General features: G+C 42.3%; 1 protein-coding gene across 1 annotated transcript in view; it reads right to left on the minus strand.

Moving 5' to 3' along the window:
• LOC147727361 (maestro heat-like repeat-containing protein family member 1) overlaps positions 1-21333 on the minus strand; it is a 192077-nt gene that overhangs the window by 37637 nt on the left and 133107 nt on the right. The window contains 5 exon segments of the mRNA XM_086963613.1: positions 917-1037; positions 16193-16312; positions 18132-18193; positions 18842-18955; positions 19384-19462. Coding sequence (XP_086819739.1) covers positions 917-1037; positions 16193-16312; positions 18132-18193; positions 18842-18955; positions 19384-19462 — 496 coding nt within the window.

The following is a 21333-nucleotide window of genomic DNA, read 5'->3' on the forward strand; positions in this document are numbered from 1 at the left end:
TAATTTAAGTCGTTTTAAGTATATTTTAGTAATTAAAATTTAATATTAATTTAATTTAACACTGTTTTTAATAAAGTCGATATTTTTTACATCTATATTTTTGTTAACGATATTTTGTACTCGATATTTTTGTACTTACCTGTTTGTAGATACAAACTCGATATTTTGACTGTCGATATTTTGTCCACGATATTTTGGCAAGTCGATATTTTGGCAGTCGATATTATTTCAGTGATCCATTAAGATTCAATCTGCTACACCATCTACTGGTGTCCCCGTCTGGTAATTTACCTGCAAACGTGAGAGGGTCCTGTGGCTGCAACAACAGGTCTCCATAGGACACCTTACACTTTGTCTTCTTATGTAAATATTTTCCCCACCCCAGGTGATTGATTCTTAGGCTCCTTTTAAAAGCCATGAAATTTAGACAAGCCTGGGTTGTAGTAATGTATTTGCAGCTTTTGCCTAACAACCATACCCTTTATGTTGCCACGAATTTCCCGAGGGCTGCTTTTAGATCAAGAAGCTCAAGATGCGACTGACGTCAGCTTGGACCATGCAAATTTGCACAATATCTATTTTAATGTAATGAAGTTCTTCTTATAGTTATATTATATATTTTTTTAAATCTTTTATGGATGTGACTACTTCCGAATAAAGATTTATTATTATATAGAAAGCAGCAACATCAACACAAATACATATATCACTAAAAGGAGAGCAAAAACTGTTATTGAAAGAAAGACACCCACATACCATAGTAAATTAACCAAAACTCCTGAGCTAATGGACTGGTTCTTCACCTCATGCAAGATCATTACTAAATATGAGGGAATCTGGGGAGAGGAGGAGGAAGCATTAACCACGTCCAATGGTAGATCCAACGGTATCAATGAGTAGGATGGTTAAGACTCACCACATTCCTCAAAGTTGATGCTTGCTTCCTTATCTACAACAAGTAGCATCTGGCACAGTGCTGGCACAGATGAAGTATAGTCCTCTTCCAGCATGTAGAGCAAAATATCTTTCCAAAATTCCTGCAAGAAAGATTGGTGAATGTGTTATTTGTATCATTAGCATTTAACCCCTTCCATGCTGATGACGGCCCCCAGCCATCATGCACTACGGTGCTCGTGTGCTGATGACGGTAGGGGGCCGTCATAAACCTGCCCACTCGCGATTCTGCCGCACAGGCACAGAATCACGGCCGCATGGAAGGGTTTAATAAGGCTTTATTCCCACAGATAAACAATCATGGCTGGTGGGCGGGTTTTTGGCATTTTATTTAGTTCATGGGGCATTTTGCAAGCTCCCCTCTCTAAGAGATGGGGCTACATTTGATTCATCCACTTGTTGATACAATTCCTCGCTGATGGGGTCCAAGGCAGATGCCGAGTATTAGACTGATGTAGCACTAACCATGTTTAATGCTACAATTTGGGATTCTGCATCCAATCAGAATGAACCCATTATGTGCAGAGAATGTGTGAAACATGTTACTTTCCAAAAAACCTACAAGTGAGCTGAAGTTTGCAAATTAGCTCATTATCTGTTGGAATCGTCATAGAACTATATTTATGAATGTGCCAGAATACGCAAATCAATGGCTGGGAATAAACAACCCTGTTGATATGAAATATTGTTGCCTGATGTATCATGGGGCAGGTAGCAAATAGGAGATGCAAATTGAGTAGCAATGTTGTGCTTTATGACTGATGTACCATTAAGTCTCATTTCAGTCTATTTAGAAGAAGTTGCAAACCCTCCTGCCTCATTCAAATGAATGAGGTAGGATTCAATTAGTGATCTTGTACAAATGCTACAAACCCTGGGAAGTACTGCATGGGACAGCAGACCTCCATTCCTCCATCAGAGGACACAACCTTTACATCGTGTCTCGAACCACTGTGTGCGTTAACAATGTGATCCAACTCACTAATGCGTCTTTACAATGTATTCCTTTACCACACAGGTAGTTACGATGACTTGCCTAAAGGAAAGCATTGTTGGACTAATTTTGGACTTTAAGGCCAACACTTTCCCTACTGTTGCACATCCTGGAGTTGGAATAGTAAATTGTACTATTCCAAAGTCCAGCGCTTTCCCTAAGGCAATTCATTTTAACGACTTCTGTGGTAAAGGAATGCGTTTCAAACATGCAATTGTGGTTCAGAACACATTGTTAAGGCAGGTGTGATGAATGCCTGCCTGGTTCCAACATACAACCCTGCAGCAGAGGGAGCTTTACAAAAATGTGCTTGATGTGAGTCGGAAGATAATGAAGATCACCTGGGAATTTAGGAGTCTTTGGATATTCTGCAATTTATATTTTCTACACACCTAGTTAAATGGCCCACCTTGTTTCACATCCTCCGCACTTACCTCATCAGTATTTTTATGGCATAATGCAATTGTATTGAGGAGCTGAGAGATTTGGATGAGGATGGTCTCTTCCTCATCATCAGATTCATCATCCATGTGACTAGCGAACTGTGGAAATGTGGAAAAGCGAGCAAAGTAAAATAAGATGGATTTTCACATCATTTTAATTGTGTTTTCTCTCCTTATGGAGGGACAAGAGATTTGAGAGTTAAAACATCACAACTTTCTAATCAAGGTGGTCAAGCACAAAGAGGACCTATTGACAAATCCAAATGTGAAAGCAAAACCACTAGCCTCAAACATGTAAATAGAAATGTACGAATGCGGTAATGCTCTCATGCTCCGCTCTGTTGAGTATAAAAGTACCCAGTCATTAGGCATGGGAGGGTATAGCATTCATATACTGTCAAAATACCGGTGAGCTCACTTATAATATATAAGGTTCTGATAAATGGAACACTACACCTGAGAAATTGCGCCTCTGGCACCACAAGGTAGTATCTCGTGCTCACCACACAGATTTGCCCTTCCCCTATGACTTGATGAGGAAGTATGTGATACCTTATGGGACTTATTACACTCAATAAAGACTAAAGAATACCAGGAACTACGTTTATGGGAGGCAGTTTTGACATGAAATACTAATTTGAAGTATGTTCGTGGTACTTTGCCCTTGATTTGGTGGTTTGCCCTGTTAGGCATTTAAACTGTAAAGTGGGGTATGCAACAGAAAATAACATACTAGATAATGCACTATCAGTGAAAAGCCTAGCTTATCAGTGCAGTAGCTGAATGCCCATGTGCCTTCCCCAATCACCCCAGAAATTGCCCACTTAGCCCCGGCAAAGTCTAAGGGGCAGTTGGCTCTCATAGGCTGGATTGTATGGTTGGCCTCTGTACTGCCTGTAAGCACTGCTGTTGAGCCAGTCCCATTCCCAAAGTGTCTGAGCATATTATTTCTTTGCACTCAAGCCAGTCAGCATGTGCATCAGGTTAACTAAGATAGGATCTAGGTGTTCTAGCATCATTCTTACAGTGCGATGCAACACAAGGACAGGCATCTGAATTGTCCCCGGCATCAGACCTTGTTAGAATAAAATTGTTTTTGCTGTTTTGATTATGCACTTATTCATGTAAACATTTGCATTCTCTGCACCATTTTATTTTTGGCCACCATTTGTGATCAAGACCGAAACTGACCCTTGCCTTTCCGAAAAATGGCTTTTCATAGGTTTTGTTTTTTTAAGGTTGGGCTTTGCTTAACTGTCTGTCAACATGAGCTTTATCCGACAGATGTCATAAAAGCAATTCACATAAAAACGATTTTCCAAGTTATAAAAAAGAGAGAATCAAACACATTAAAAGAGCATATACTATATGTTAATAGACAAAATTAATGCTACTAATTGATAGATAATTTAAAAAAGTTTCCAAGTATTAATATATAGCATATTATTATTATCGGTAGGAGACTTCATTTACAGAGGTACTAAAGGAACCTAGATCTAATTGTCCACATCCATCTCAAAAACGTTGCCACTGATACTGCGCACGGGATTGATGGATTAGAACACAATATTCTCATTGCTACACTCAACAAGTGAGTACCCATGTTCCTACAAATGGGTGTCAGCCAGGCTTTGCGGGGAGCAGCCTATGCCGGACAGACAAACAGCACATGCACGTATGATTCTTCAGTGTCAGTGCAGTTTAGACATTTGTCATCGGCTGCAGTGGACCAGGCAGCTGTAAAGGACTTCAAAGGTAAGCAGCCTGCTCTAAACTGAAAACACAGTTTGGGATCTAGAGGCTTAGTAATTATGTCACAGTAGTCCTCAATACATGGATTTGGTTTAATTTGTTAGAACTTCCCTGTTAGAGAGGTGGCATCGCTCATTCTATTTGCTTCTTGCACCATCGGTTCCCAATACTTTTGCTTAATTAAATGTTTTGGTGGGAACTCAGTAGAACTAGGATCATCCCACAGTGATTGCATACCCATGCTAATTAGTAATGATCTGATGTTGCGTAGCCAGCCAATCTTGTGGAAGTGATCTGCCTCCATTATATCTTTAAGACCGTCTGCAAAGATGGCCAATTCTGGGTTACGCCAGATTCTACGCAAGAAGAGAATAGGGCATAGCCTTGCAAGGTCTACTATGGCTTTTCTGCCTAAATCATAGTGCAGGGGGAGCAAGGGGGTACTTTGATGTAGGCTTGTTATCCCACTCAGGAACTTATTCTCGGAGACAGCTAGAGGATGCATTTTCTCGAAGCCCCATAGCTCGGCACCATACAGAACTGAGCTCAGTACCTTTGAACTATAGATGTGCAGTGCCGGGGTAAAGGGGCTTAGTCAGTGATGTTTTATGTTCCTTTATCATGGCTCCGGCCAACTGCATGTGCTTTAAGACCATGGTGTCAATATGCGGCCTACAGCTAAGTCGTTTATGCAGGGTGATGCCTAGATAAGTAAATGCATCAACCTGCTCCATGGGTTGCCCATCCATTACCCCCCATTAAATGACCTATGTGGGTTAAAAGTCATGAACTTTTTTTTGAGCTATTGACTTTTAGGCCACGCAATAAGCAAAATTCTTCAAAATGCAACAGCGAATGCTGTAGCCCACTCGGTGTTTTAGACAGTATAAGCGTATCGTCCGCAAACATTAATATGGGAATTTTTGTGCCTGCTAAAAATGGAGCATCTGTGGAAAAGGAAGCTAAAAAGCGAACAATACCATTAATAAAGAGTGAGAATGACGTAGGTGCTAAAACGCAACCCTGACGTACTCCCATCTTTACCGGGAACTGGTCAGTCTTGTTTCCTTGCGCCCCCCAACAAATTTGGTCATAGTTGTATTTGTAGAGGCGAACAATTAGGAAAAAGTAGGTCGGGGGCAAGCCGAGTTCCTGCAGTACGGTCCACAGTTTGGGCCATGATACCAAGTCAAAAGCAGATTTAGGATCAACAAAGGCTGCATAAAGGCTTCTTTTTCTAAGTGTTACTGTCCACCAATAAATTTAAATTAATCGGAATACTTGATAAATAGTGCTCATATTAGCCCAGAAGAGGACTCAAAATGTCATTATCATCAATACAGGTTTTAATTTTTGCCAAGACAAGTTGAGCTACGACTTTCTGTATTAAGTTTATCAGGCTTATTTGCCTGTAGTTCCCGGGTAAGGATGTAACTCCTTTTTTTATAAATGGGGATGATCTCCGCCCCTCTCCAGGTATCCAGGATCGGAGATCCATGAGCAATTGCATTTGCTAAAAACATTATGTTTTGACTCCGTTGGCTTTGTCCTGGAGAAAAATATCTGCGGGGACCTTGTCTATGCCTGACGCTCTCCCAATGGTGATAGTGCTCAGCGCCATTGTCACATCAGCTAAGTTGAAGACAGTATCCGATGATTTAAAATAAACCCAAGAAGGGTCATAATCCATTTTATCATTAGATGCATATTGAGCTGAAAAAAACCTAACCTACAGAGCAGGCTCCACATGATTTTGCGGTGATTACCTGTGCCTCCTGCACCCCATTTTATCAGGCTCCAAAAATGGTGCATGTTCCTCTCCTTACAAGCTTCAATAAGGTCCCGCCATCTTTTCTCATCCCAGGCCTTTTTAGCAGACAAAATCACCTTCTTTTATAACTTCCTTGAGTGTTGGACTCTAAGCTAGTCTCCTGATCGTATTGCCCCCCCCTCGCACCCCCCCACGCCAGGCTCTATGCTCTTTTTTGCAATCACAATTACACCAGTGAGGATGTTGCTGACTTCCCTCGGCCTTTGATCGGGAAGGGGTTTCAAAATATGTGAGTATTATATCAAAAAGGGTATTATGTAAAATTATTGTATCTTTCAGTGTGCAAGAGTCACAATGAAGAGACAACATCTGCGTTAAAGTATGTTCCAGGTCTGCGTTAATAGTTGATAGAATATTGGGGCGTTCAATTACCATTGACCATTTAAGATGTTGCATGTCATTGGTCAATGCCAGTTCACCTGTCTGTGAAAAATGTGAAGATTGTGAAAGCTCTTTTTGGCCCTTAATTACAAGTGTTGTACAGAGTGGGTTATGGTCGCTCTTGAGTCTATCCATTCTGACCATGTCCTGCAGGGTATGCCAGATTTTTAGGCTAATTAGCATAAAATCTATCCTGCTTGAAGTACGGCCATTGCTAAACGTATATGCCCCATGCTTATCCGATCTTGTTCTTCCGTTAACTGCCCTTAGACCATGTTCGAGGCTTAAAGTCTTCATCTGTAGAGCAACCTCCGTCCACTTTCTGATTGGGGGTATTTCCAGATTAGGGATGTCCCACTGCTCGTCCTCCACCCCGCTAGGTCCAGTTCCCCACTATCAAAGGGCTCAAAGGTGTTGTTAAAATCTCCTCTAAAATTACAGAGGAAGACCAAGAGATCAATTCCACGTCCTAACAGATCAATAGAAGGTGCTTCAGAGTTCACTTCTTCTCTAGATGTCATTCTCAAAATGGAATAATCTGTGAGGTATCCAATGTTCACGATCTCGTTTTAAAGTGTGTATCTGCTCCAGGCTGGTATAACGCAATGAACTCGACCATTAATGAGTTCCGGATTAGGTACTTGGTTTCCCATTGGATACCTCACAGATTATTCCATTTTGAGACGGACATCTAGAGAAGAAGTGAACTCTGGAGCACCTTCTAGTGATCTGTTAGAACGTGGAATTGAATTCTTCCACGATTAGCCCTGATGAAGCCCGCCGGGGTGAAACATGTTGGCTGTGTGGATAACGGATAAAAGAAGATTTTTCCAAGAAGACAAGTTCTCACATTAATTTGTGTGATTTGTGTGCGTATTGTATGCCATTTAATTCGTACCTCTTTGAGCAATTATATTGTGTATTCTAAATTTAAGTTCTGGAGCAGTTGACTTACAAAGGAGGGCACAAGCCAGATTGTAGGGGAAATCCACTTAGAGTGACAAAAGAGCAAGTGCGGTTGTAATTGTTTTCCCTCACTGCCTTTGCGTTTTTTGAGAAGACCAAGAGATGTTATGTAAAAGCTCATCTAGGCTAGAAATTGTCTCCAACCTACAACCTCCTATGGGTCCTCTAGCGTAGATATTATAAATATCGATGTCGCCATATTGCCCGCACCCCAGACGGATAGCAAGGATATCATTGCTAGCCATCTGTAATGGTTTTATAGTAAGGCCAATGTCCTGCCGGACCCAGATTGTGAGACTCTCCGAATGGCATCCTTGTTGCCTAGGTAGCTGGTTTGTAAAAAATTAAATAACCCGGGTGATAGTAAGGTTCAACTGACCTTGTTTCTTGAAAGATACATATGTCGTTTGCCTCAACAAAGGAAGTCCAGTCGGGGGACACCCCATTAGACCGCAGCCCAGCAATGTTCCATGATACTATTGATAGACTTCGTTGTGACTGGTTGATGGACAATATAGGCTCGGCCATAGGGGCAGCAGGCCTTACAGAATGATCTGGCACATGCACTAGATTTACAATGGTGCTTTCCTCTACTAAGTGGCTTTCATCATTGTGCAACTAGTGGTGTATTATGTCCCATACTAAGACACTGCCTGGGACTTGGGGGCTACTGGAAGTGGGGTGGCCTTCACTTGATCTCGTTCAATGGGGACCCATTATTCTGGAGGGCTGCACAGCATGATCGATTTGTTTCAGCTGGCGAATCGTAGTTTAGTATTAACCAAATGTTCAGTGCGCAAATCAAATGCCACCAAGTTTTCCACCAGATCACGGTGCATAGTGTAAGCGCTATCAGGTCATGTACGTCCTTAGATCCTCCCAGGTCAGGTAATCTTTTGGTCCCAGTTATGCCTTCCCGTATAATAGACCAGCACCCTCTCACTCTCCATATCCAGAGAGTGCATTTATTAATTAGGGAGCACTCGTCCTCTGTCTGTGTAATAGATTGGTTCTTTGGGATATTAACTGGATAGATTGTCTTCCTTGTGTCTGTGTTCGTGTGTGAGCTTGTTAGTGCTCGGTGCAGTTTGTTATATGACATACAGGGTCTATCCTTAATCTTTCAGTATTACTTAGGTTAACAAGCTTTGCTCTGCCTGGCATAAGTTGGGCTGTCCCCTTACCACAGCTGGGATGGCTGTTAGTGAATCGAGCAATAATAGGGGGTATGGTCTACAGGGGCGCTACTTGACCTTCCTGAGTCGAAACTATTATAGCCGTAATGGTCCCCTTTCTGCTGCCTCGTGGTGCTAGTGCACCCTTGGGTGCCTTTCTGTGTTTCTGATTGTGCCCGTAATTGGTTTTGGATACTCTGGACATCAGTATGAACCTTACTCAGGGGTGCTGTGAGGTTGCCTACAGCTGTTTAATTTATTTTGTTTCCTGGGCTAAGCCGATTATCTGTATTGTTAGTGTGCAGTGGCTTCATTCGCTTGAATTGATAAATTACTAGGTGGACTAACCATGCGCTTTACAGCTACACTGTTGGAATTAATAGCTATTCTATAGGATGCTAAAGCATCCACATTTAGGCATGAGTCAGCCAACAATCTAGTTGTATCAGTCGGTGACCTCGTTGATTGTACTGAACTAGCTAAACTATCTGAAGCCTCCTCTGTGTCATCTTGTTCTAGCAGTGGTGAAAAACTATTATGACAAGAAAACAAAGACAGATCCACAGTGGTAAATGGCATAATTCTGACCCCACATTCTGGGCTAGTAGATGGTAGGGAGGGCTTATCAGATGCTTTATTCCTACCTCGACCTTTTCTTAACATAGCTGGTATCAGGCGTGGTGTTGTAGTACTTGCTGAAAAATGCCCAAGGGCAGATGTGAGTGGAGAAGTGTAACTGGGGGGAGTCAAGAAGGACCTCGCATTCAGCTAATAGATCATCAATGCGGTTGAGAACCCCCCCCCCCCCTCCCCCGCCCGCCATCAAACTCATTGTCTTTTGCTTCCTTTTTTCTTTTTTGGCAGAAATTTCCCTTGAACCACCCTCTTTTGATGTTCGCTATCCCGTCCTGACCACAAGCAATTCTATCAATGCAAAAAAAAGGGCAAGTAATCCTATATAAAACAACGTAAGAATCTACAAAAGGTAAGGGACAGTCTGGTGGTTTACAATTAAGTACTGCTGGGGGCACGGTACCTTAAGTTGTTTGGGAGCAACAAGTTGATTGAATATTTGAAGGTAGCCCAGCCCGGCCTCCTTCTGGCTATAACTGGCAGCGATGGAGGCCTCTGGGGCTTAGCAGCACGTGGGTCAACGTCAATAGTGTCATGCCAGCCGCAGGGGGCCTGGGGATTGTAGGGCCCTTTCTTCGTTAATGCTTGCCGTCCCGGGTGCAAAGGCAGCTGTCTGACAAACAAAGGCTTATCACACCCTTCCCTTGGTTATGTCCTGTGAAGTGAGAAGTTCCAGGGCCAAAGAGCCTGGCAAAGTGCTGGAGCACCAAGAGAGTGGGCCCAGCCCAGCCTCCTCCAGACTCTGACGAGTGTGCCCACACACGTCCCGTGCCGTGGGATACCCACACCGTTCTTAAGTGCCTCCTGGCGCAATCGCGGGCGTCGGCACCTCCTGGCGCTATGAACCCTGGGCTTGGAGTTCCCAACTGTGAAAGCTGGCGGACTGGCTTCAATGGGCTTCCATGCCGCGGGAGCCCCTGAGCATTCTTAAGAAGATCCTGGCACATTCGCGGGTGTCGGCGCCTCCAGGCGCTATGGACCCTGGGGCTTAGAGTCCTCCATCTGTGAAGGCTGGCTGGCTTCAACAGGCTTCCTTGCTTAATTAATGAATGGACTGTTCATATTAGTGAATACCTTTCTTGTTAGATAGAGGCCCTCTCCCACTAGTCTGGTGACGGGGCAGACTAGAACAGCCTTGAACTTTTGAAAATGTGTAATGATAAGTGTGCTGAGATCATGTTCTTTGTACTCCATTGCTTGGAAAATTCCACTGTGGGCGTGTTTAGTCCAGTTATAAAATGTACCTGATGTGTCTTTATGCTTATCGATGTTAGTCCCTCTGCAGCACTCCTAACTGTACTTGAATAAACGATTATTGGTTTGTATTCTGTACTGTCTGACCGACTCTTTAATTGGTAGAAGGCAGAGAGGTGTCGTGAGTGACCTGGGTGACCCGAATCAGGATATTTCCTTCAATCTCTGGCCTGTGGTAAAAAACAATGGACAGTGTCTGGCTTATCTGTTAGTTGTGCTTATTTTAAATTCAAAAGCAATATTATGTGTGGACTGGATACACACTAGATTATGGCTTGACCCCAAGAAGATGTATACCATATGTCATCAGTGGTACCTAATCCCCACACACATTATCGGGCATTGACTTGAGCTATGTGTCTTAGTACAACTAGTCCCTCACATGGGTGCATTGGCCGAGCTTGAGGAAGTCCTACCTGGTTCACAGTGATCAAGAAGGACATGGTACGTTTGCTGTTATGGAGGGATTGGGGAGAGCATAAGCAACTGTGGCCTACTCTCACAGGGACACTGACAAAGCCAAGTATGCTGCAGCCTTCAGGCCCCATGCCACCTCCCATTGACCATGCTTCCACACCATCACCTGCAGCCCCACAAACACTGGTGAAGGGCACTGATCCAAAATCTCATTCCTGTCCCCTAGTCAGATGACAGGTGTTTTCTCCAGCGACTAGAGATAGGATCAAAGTGTAAGCGTCCATAGAACTTGAGAAGGTCCAAGAAAAGAGAAGAGGCAGAAGACGTGACCAATACAAAATCACACATTGGATCTGTGGAGGAAGAGGAGGGCAAAGAAGTAGAATGAGAATAACTAAAGGATATTATTGGACCCTTTTCTGATGTGCGTTGTTCACAACATTGAACAATTTTGCACATCACAAGAGCTTGATGAAAGCCATCAAAGGATCAGAAGGGCCACAGTCCTACTCAAACCAGCTGCAATGACTGTTATTTGGGAACACTGACTCCACTTGTGTTTGACATCAAAACTCGGACCCCACAATAGTAAGGGTACACTGTGTTAAACGTTTCGCAATAATTGAAAAACCAAGGATAGGGTATACTGTGGCTGTCCGGTTTTAGTTTTAAACCTATAATAACTGATAAAACCCCACCAAAAGGGAAATAGCCCTCACCAGTGTAAACTTATAAACACTGAAAAACACCTGCATACCACTAATTAAATGCCATTCAAAGATAGGAAAAGGAGAGTGAAAGAGTCATTTTTTCCTGAGGGGGCCTATACAATATAACCTTGTTATATAAGGTGCAGCAAGAAAGACTGGGCTAACATTATTCTGCTTGAGTTTTGTTGTTGAGGGATTTCACTGAAATAATGTTTTTTCTTCCTATTGCTTTTTGCAGTTTTGTGGTCTTTGGTCTAAAGATGTAGAGTTTAGAAGCATGTTTTAGGTTGTGTTTAATTATTTTATAAACTGTAGAGAATCAGGAAATTTCAAAATCATATTTGATATTTTGGCTGTGTTTGATTCTTTCACTGATAGGTAAAATGGCTGGTTTCATACAAATCTGTCCCAAAATGTGCCATCACATTTACTCACAGAGAATGGGTAAAAGCCCTTGATAGATCAGCCCCAAGTTTCTAGTGAGTCAGTATTGATAGTAGGTGAATTGACAACACCACAGGCTTTAAACATTCAATGCAATGTATAGTGACATGTATATGTGAAAAAAGTGCTATCGCCAAGCATCTGGGATAGTGGTGAAAACATGACAGGATGAAACATGGATCGCAGTGTCACTCGGTATGCTGCTGCAAAATGTTTCTTTCTAAATTCAACAAAGATTGGAGTGATTTTGATTGTACTTGCAGTGATTCAGCTACATATATGAAAAAGCTGTGTAATGACCTTTCAAAATTGATAACTGTAAGAGATCCTTTCCACTTGTTAGATGGTATGCAAAAAGCATCTTTACAATCTTCAGAGTTAATGAAGAATGCTATTGACTTTTTAGTCCATCCTAGTGCGCTGTTTTGTTATGCGAGGGGACTAAAACACAAATATTTCTCATTTTGTGCTTTGTGTGGCATCAAAGAAAAAGTAATTGCAACTATGTCACTTAGAGGATGGTTCTTGATCCAAGGGGCTGTGAAATGCTATAGTCCCCATGTGGAAACCGTTTACAAAATTTTTGCTGAATTATGATGCCAAAGGCAAGAAATGTGAGGATATTCGTTCGCAAATTGCTAGTGATGTGAAAAGAAGTACACTCTAATAAAGTCTTAGATTTTTACAGGAAAACATAACTGCTGTAGTGGACATAAAAAAAACTAGAGTCTGAAAACACCCTGGTCTGCCAAGTGTTCTGCATAATTGGTGTAAATGTGAAACATCATCTTGAGAGTTGGCTGGGTGACACCTTACATTGACTTTGGCACTGCAACATGTTCCATGTTAGAGTGCTTGCCATATGGTAAACAAAGCAATGTTGAAGAGCAATTCAGGAACTTTTATTTTACAATGTATGAGATACGGCTTGCAACGATCCATAGAAATGTCCCTTCATCAACCATGGCATTTGAAGTCAATGAAACCTCACTGTGGTACACTGTGCAAGTTCTATTTCCCTTCAGTAAAGTGGAATTTTCTCAGTAGTTTTAAAACTGCTCCTTCACTTTTGACCATTCATTAACTCGGAGGGCATAATCGCCCAGTTCAAAGCAAATGCTGCAGAACCTGTCCAGAGAATTGCAATCTTCAAGGGCACAGTGTAGGTATGGAAAGCTATGTCAGTGGCCAGCTTTTGAAAATTGTGCACTGGCTGTCTTGTCATTGCCCATTTCAAGTGCCAATGTTGAGAGGGCCTTTTCAAAGAAAAAAAGGGACATGGGAAGGAAAAAGCGAGCGCACATGACCAAAGACTCATTGAAGAAGTATTGTATGATGTACTACAATACATTTGATTTGCAAAATTGTATTTGGACCTCATATACACTGTACATACACTGTCTATATACCATGCATTATCAGTGTAGAAAGCAAGCAATAATAAAAGCAAAATGTTCCATACACACCAGAAAAACACTGATTCTGTTGCTTTTCATAGCGCGAAAAAGTGTAACCCCTGACACCACTGTTTAGGTCTCGATGAGTCAGCGCGCATGCGCTGTCCGGAGAGACATATAGTAGCGGCTTTGGGTAGTGCTCCCAAAGCGGCCACCAGCTTGCTAGAATGCGCACAAGCACGCGCCCTGCTGCGCGCTCATCCCTTGCGTGTTTTAGCGCGTCATCGCAATCAATTTCGGTTTCACACCAATCGTGATCGCGATGACCCACTTTAGGTTGCTGTGCTTCATGTTTAGACAACATTTGCACCTACAATGCCTTTTCGGGCATCACTCACGTGCTTTTTTAAAAATGTCCTTTTGATGTTTAGCATGCGCACGGGCACCCCCCCCACCCCTCCCTCTTGTTTACTTCTTGCCGCGTGCGCGCACCACTCGCGTGCTGCTGAAGCTTGTATTTTTTTCTGTTTCTTTCACTATTATACTTTCAATGCTCATCTATAATGAAACCAAGTGAGATACATGTGGAGTCTCTGTTTCTTCCAGCATGCAGCTGTATGCTCTCTGTTATGTGCCGGGCGATTCTAAAGCAAATGGTTGAATACAAATGCATGGTTTTGTTTAGTTCCGGTTGTTTCTAGTTCTCTTACTTTCTTTGGTGAGAAGGCCTGTGGGAGTCCATGCTCAGTCTGAAGAACAAGGAAGCTGTAATGGAGGTTAGGCTCCACCCAGTGGAGGCAGCGAGCAGAGAGAACCTGCCTATTAAATCGAGCATTGGTATGTTTGGATTATTCAACTCTGCATTTGACTGGGTAAATGTGGTCGCTCGTCGCTTAACGTATGTCTTGTAAAAGACTGGCAATAGATATTTACTGTAGCTGTGCAGGATGTGTGACTGTAGATTCGTAATGTGTTTGCTTGGCTTGTAAGCCCTGGAAATAATTAAATATTGCATTCCACAGAGCTTCCAACCAAGCCCAAGCAAATCAGTACTGGGGTACCAGTCTGTCAAAGCGCGTCTGGGCGCCTTTCTAGGATTTTGAAGTGCTTTATAGGTGCAACACCGACTTCTGATCTACAAAAGTTTAACAGATAAACCATATTGTTTTCCGTAACCCCATAGTCTCTTATTTTCCCGTTATTGTTAAAAGTGAACACAAGCATTGTTGAAGCAGAGCAGCTCACAAGCAACTGTTGTTCCTCACTAGTAGTCCATGCTGTTTAGCATGCTTGGTGCTCCAAGCAAAGAAGCATTTCATAGCAGGAAAGCCGTCTATTTTAGTGGCCTTTCCTTGCTTTATTGCGCCACCTAGTGCTAATACCCTGACGTTGCTGCCTCAATTCGCCTTATGCGAGTCATGGTCCTGCTGCATGGAACTTTATGTAATATTGAAACCGCACTATCTGCCCATTTATTATGAACAACTGATGAAAAGTGTGGGCACACATCTTCTTTTACATGGAAGTGCGAGATAGTTGTTTCGGAGCCGGGCCAGTGCTGCTACCCTGCTGCAGGACTCCATAAATCATAATAATTCCGACACATTTGCCCAGTCCTATCTCGTCAACAGCCTGTCCCTTACCAGTCCTGGTATAGCCACAGATGGCTCTAGGCTGCTAGCGTTCTGTGAGGAACTCTGCAGCCCACCTCTGCCAATTCGAATGATTCTTTGAACCATTATGCTCCATTCTGCTCAATAAATTAACACATTTACTCCCTTTGGAAACCCTTTTATCAGTAGTTCTTAAACATCCCAATTGGAAAGGATGGTTTAGGAGCTCATTGCGCGTGGCCTGCTGGGGATGTGATAATTATGGCATCCTTTTACATCTGACACCACGGGGATCTGAAATTAAAAGGTGCCATCATTTTTGCCTGTTACAAGTGGTGCCCTTTAAAAGAGGGCATAACAGGGATATTGGTGCTTTGCACAGCAGAATTCACATTTAGTGCTACTTACCGGGTGTTTTGCTGGGGAAAATTGTGTCAGATATGAGATTTTCTAGGAAAGCTGTAATTTTGATCATTGTATAAACCGTTGAGAAGGGATTTTAAAACAAGCATTGGCAATACCAATCGGTGTTTACTTTTGGACCTTATAAGTATTCAGCCATGCAACACTTGCTGTTGCACCAGGATATTTTGCTAGATAACTAAATACTTATAAGTTCCCAAAGGCGAGATCTATTGGCTATGCCAATGCTTGTTTTTTAAAGGTATTGAAATCACTTGAAAACATTGAAAAAAAAAACACCAGAATGGACCACAAATAGAAACTGAAAACAGGATAGCCTAGGTATACTGAAAGGATGACTGTCCAAGTGAAGCTACAAGTAAATATACTGGAGTGCACTTGAGTGGCTTGGTTCACGTCATGGGCACCCTGAAAGAACAAGACATAAAGAAAAGGCATATACAGTGTTGACACTGGCAGTCAGCAGCTGAATTTCAGGTTCAAATGTAAGCAGCCAGATGGAGCAAGGGAGACCCATAAGGTTGAGGGAGGGTAAAAGACGCACTGGAATGCAAGTGGGGAACATCAGGCTCAAATGAGGAGCATGGAATGTTAAAGTGGGCCTATGCGAACTAAATAGAGGTACATAAGGTCTATATTCCACCACCAGGGGCAAATATGCGACACTGCAGATCTGTATTACATGGCAAACAAGCTACATTGGGGCACAAGGGGGCTAAAAGGTCCACTTATTTCTTTTGGGCTGACTACGTTCGCTGTTCCCCTAACACATTCACCGACCCAAATATGTACATCTGCCACTTACCTGTTCTTCAATGATGAGACTGTTTTTCCTAAGCACATATTCCATGAAAGCTCTTCCGTTCATATCAAAATAACCTTTGGTTGTTAAATTGGATATTAAACTTAAAGTGGCAATAATAACCTGTGATGAAGCAAACAATGGTAAGCATGGTTAGTGAGAAACCCTTTTGATGTATAAATAAAACCAAATCCCACATTCTGGTGAGGGAGCAGCACGGGAGTGTGAGGAAACCATACAATCGCTCCTTTCCTTTTTGTTCATAGAGGAAATAGAAATACACTTTTATGTGTAGAAAGCTAGTACCTGGATGTAGCCTTTTAAAAAATATTGGAAAAGGGTTATTAAGACACTCTGAGAATAAAACTTGAATCAATTTAATTAACTGTTTTTACAGAATGTCTGACCGAAGCGTGATTGAGGGAATATTCAAACATTCCAGGTGGTGTACGCCTTCTATAGGTGATTGGAACTTGGTAAAAGATTGAAAGATACATTGCAAAAGATGTCTAGGTAGGTTACAACTAGCAAAGAAGCTCTCAGGACCTTGTATTGATTACAAAAATGCAAATGAGAAATCAGTAGGCTGTGGATTCCAATAATGCGGAAATGAAAAAAAAACTAGAGTAGTCTGTGGGAAGAATGATGGCCACTGCCTAACTCAACCTCCAGAATTTAGCAGACCTACACCATCCCAACACGGCCAGCAGATAACAAATGGGTTAAAGTACTCAGAGTTCATTGTCCCACACCTTGTTGTGTGGTTGATCCATGTCCCTTTCAAGAATTCCTTTTTGGCTCAAGACCGTAAATAGTCACAGTCTCCTCTAGTAGCCGGGTTAATATTCACATCTCTAACATGGCTCTGTACACTGCATATTTGCACAGGCTGGACCCAATGGCTTCAACCTCCAAATAATAGGTCCATGTTTTATTTCTTTGATTCTTATATTCCTGGTAGAGTTCTGTGTCTGATGTTTCTGGTTTAGTCTACCAAGAATCTAAGGTTTATATCATGCCCTGAGGTTAAAAAATGGTCAACCCAATAAACCTCTCAAAGAGAATACACTAGAGACGCAGTCATGGAAATACAAGTTTTTGTTGGTTATCCAAAGAAAATGACCTTGTTGATTTTCCTTCATGCCTATATCCTGTGCTTGCTTACATGCTGAACACGGTGATGCTGATGCTGAAGTTGCCTGCTTTTCCAATTGCACTGACATTGGGCACATTGTGGACATACATGGTGTCAACAGATTTACATATATTCCAATTTCTACACACAATACAACTTTTATATCATAATCAGACTTTTCAAATATGCACATTGAATATTATCCTGTAATATTGAACCATGTTTGGTGGGAATTAGCTGAAACATAGCCCAGATATCATTCTTGGAAGAGACATTTGTCTCATCAATAAAATATCTTACAGCCTGGTTGTTGAAGATTGGAGAGATATTAATATACGAAGCTTCAAAACCCCCGTCATTATCATCAACACTCTCTTCAGTGAGGGGAATTACAGATAAACTCTATGTGAAATACAGACCAAACTTGTGGACAGCGCACAAGAATAGTTTCTTAACACACACTTATTCAACAATTAGGGAACAGGGACTTTCTATGGGATTGGGTCTGAAAATGAGTTGACACAGAGAAGGACAGGAAAACTTGGATATGTCCACTTGAACAGGGAAACAGTAGAACACAAGACACTGAGGAGACACATATGGATGGAGGTTGCATGACCCAACACCTCCACGGAAGACCAGCCTTAGAAAAAGACAACAGATTGTGGTATACGCACCACTGCAATGAGTCCACGTAAGTAGAGAATAATGCACTATTCAAAAAGTGCATAACTTAAATTAGATTGCGTTGCTAATTATGAAACTGCTTGAGCACAGAATGCTGCACACATAATAACTTGATGGTACCTTGTGATTGTCATCCTCAAGCACGTGACGGACAGCATCCAGATAAGAGGCTCCTTCTGAATCTATGAAATGAAGCCGTACATCAAATGTTCATAACACATGGATATTGTCTTTGTCTAGTAAGATCAGGAATAATAGATAAGTAGATGAAGCTCCCACTATTAACTATGCCTACCAACCTGAGGGTCCTGTTACTTGTTGGTGTGTGTGTCTGTGACTGTGAGCCTCATGGGCCTATCAATGTCTTCCTGTTCTACTGTGCATGTCTGTGTCATCATGTACCACTGAGTGGGTCTGTGTCTTCCTGCCCCATATTTTATGTCCCTTTTTGTTCCTGACCGAAGTCTATGTCAGGATTTCTTTCAACAGTGTCCCTGTCCCACTATTGGCTCACAGTGGGAACAATTTATCAAAAAGACAGATGTGGCAATGTTTGACCACTACTTTATTTCTTCACCACGACTCATGTTAACTATGTGAGGATTTATTCTTAAATTACAGTGCTCTACCAGGAACTGTTGGCAGTCAGTGTAGCTGAGAAATATGAAATTGAGGTTATTTGCTCATAGCTGCACCATGTTGGTTAAGTAAGAGGGTAAGTTGGAATTATAACTTAGGGCTCCACATTCCATGAAAAGCATTTAAATCCTTTAACTATCTTCCATGTCTATCGAAATCACATACTGCCACCCACCCACTGACAGGCTTACCAGTTTCAGCAAGAAGCTTGCAGAGCAGCTTTATTGTTGTGGCACGGGACTCTGCCCCCATATGGATCAAGCTCCTTTCAAAATATTTAAGGACCTCACTAGATCTAGAATGGGCTGCAAGAGTAAAGTGAAGAGAAAAATAGACATACATGAAAAATGACATACAATAAAATCACGCACGGAGGAAGTAAGCGCAGGGAAGCAGGTCAACAAGGCCAAATGTAAGGAAATTGTTCAACGCATATCCAGGAGGTACAATATCAATGGTTTACAACATTTAATGATGATCGGTGGAGCACATGGTACTCGTGTGACTACTATAGCTGTATATAGTAAATTGGACAATGTGTTCCAATAGAAAGCTAACAAATGCACTGGGAAGAGAGATAATTACTGAAGCAACAGTAGCTTTTAAGAAGATCAAGTGATGTGCAGAGCAGTGGACAGAAATTAATGTTTCGAAGGACCAGTTCACTGGTAAAGACCGTCATATACTTGCAGTATCACAAATATATACATATATACATTTATGACCAACTCACCCAGTGACAGGATAATGGCCGTGGACACCTTGACTGACTCTTCCCTTTCATCTGAAACTCCACAGTAGGGTGCGCAGATCTGTCAATAACAAAGCCATATTAAACAATAATGGAAGCTAGGCTATTTGAAAGCAAATCCTATACATCTGGAAAGCAAATTCCATTCAGTTGGTAAATGACGGCATAATAGTTTGTCAGGATTTGTGGGGCCATGATCCATACAATGCTGCAGCAAAATCAATTATGTGGAAAACAGCATATTCAGGGAGCCCGATATTGGTGGAATTGCAAATTCTCAGTTGCCATTCTAAGATTAACGCCTTAGTTTCCTATGGTTTCTGCATGGTTTGGAGACTGAAGTCTCACAACATTGCAGCAGGCAGTCGTACTGAATGCTATTTAACACAGTTTGCACTAGTGAAAGCGTCTGCTGTTCAAGGAAATCAAGACAGAGGCTGTTGTTGCACTTCAACTTTGTTTATCTCCAGGGACTGTAAGTGCGTTCCCCTTTGCATCTCACAGTGTCTGGCTAGCAAGGTGGGTTGCATGCTTTTCAGAGCGGGCCTCTTTTGTGCACTTTTCCTCTCTTTGGCGTCTCCACTTTCTGGTCGGCAAAGTAGGGAGCGAGTGTTTGTTGGTGCCTGCATTAGGGTCTTTTTCTGATCTCACCGCCACTCGCTGCTTCTGCCGTACCGCTAGCAGTAATTTCTTTTTTTTGTTCTTTGCTGGCATTCAGTTCTCGCAGATTGGTCCCCATCAGAGCTGCATGTCTTTTTGGTTCCTGTTCATTGCAAATTCCGCACACCAGCATTGCTATTTAGAATTTCATGCCATGGCCGTCAAGTTGCGTACTTCCTTTTTTAGGTCTTGTGACGTAAGCAGCGCATGCGCTGGTCTCGTCTTACGAATCTTCTTGGAATTGATACAATTCCAAAAGCCTCGTCCTAGCTCCACCTTCAGCTTTGATTTGTGCGCGGCTTTTGGCGTCACAAATTATGCCGATAGCAGTGCAATGATTGCATGCAAGGCATGTAAATCGCTGCTTGTTGCCATCCTGTCTCCTTTTAGCCACGCCCAGCGGGATTGGAACTCTTACCCGCGGCGTGACACAGTAGGTATATTATCTGCTTGCCGCACTTTTTTTGTAAGCTTGTTTGTTCTCTGCCGCCATGACGGTAAGCGTATGCCTCTCATAATGATTTATTTTGTTCATTGCCGCACTTTTTTTTGTAAGCTTGTTTTATGTAGTAGCTATTAAGTGATACATACTTTTGTAGAAGGGAATACTGAATATTATTTTAAGGGTGAGTTGTCATCAATTATGTTTGGCCATTTAAAAATGAATAAAACAACTTTTCCTCTCCTGTTTTAACAAACAGTTTAAAATAGGGATCCTGAAATTTCACATCAAACCTTTAATTACTCATTTCCTGCAGGCTGCTCTCTAGCAAATCCCAGGCATTACACTGCTTCTATCCAAGCAACATGGCCTCCAAGCTTGCCTTACTTATTCGACATTACAAGCTTGAACGTTAGTCTTTTGTGCCCCATCTTGCCTCTGGGAACGGAAGCTTACTGGGCCATGGCCGAGGCGGGTAGCGAGGCCTCAGGTGGAGAGGAGGAGGGTGGCAGAGCCCGCAAGGTCTGCAGGCTCGCAGCGGCTGGAGCGACGCGCATCTGGCAGCCTATCTGCTGAGCCTAGACCTGGGGTGAGACTTTGGACCCAAGGGTCCCTGTGCGACAGCGCAAGTATGAGTGGGTGCATATCCGTCAATCACTTTCACGTTTCTTAGGTCTATGACTGAGTAGTTTGTGTAGTTGTGGTGTTTTCATTGCACTACGATACTTTAACCAAGCTGCTAAGTAACTCTTTCACCCTGTAAATATTTAAATCTTGAGTGTTGAAATATTTTGTTAAATGCTCTTATTTAAAAAGCCACTTCTGGCTGA

Source organism: Lissotriton vulgaris, chromosome 3_1, assembly GCF_964263255.1.
Source record: "Lissotriton vulgaris chromosome 3_1, aLisVul1.2, whole genome shotgun sequence".
Lineage (NCBI taxonomy): Eukaryota > Metazoa > Chordata > Amphibia > Caudata > Salamandridae > Lissotriton > Lissotriton vulgaris.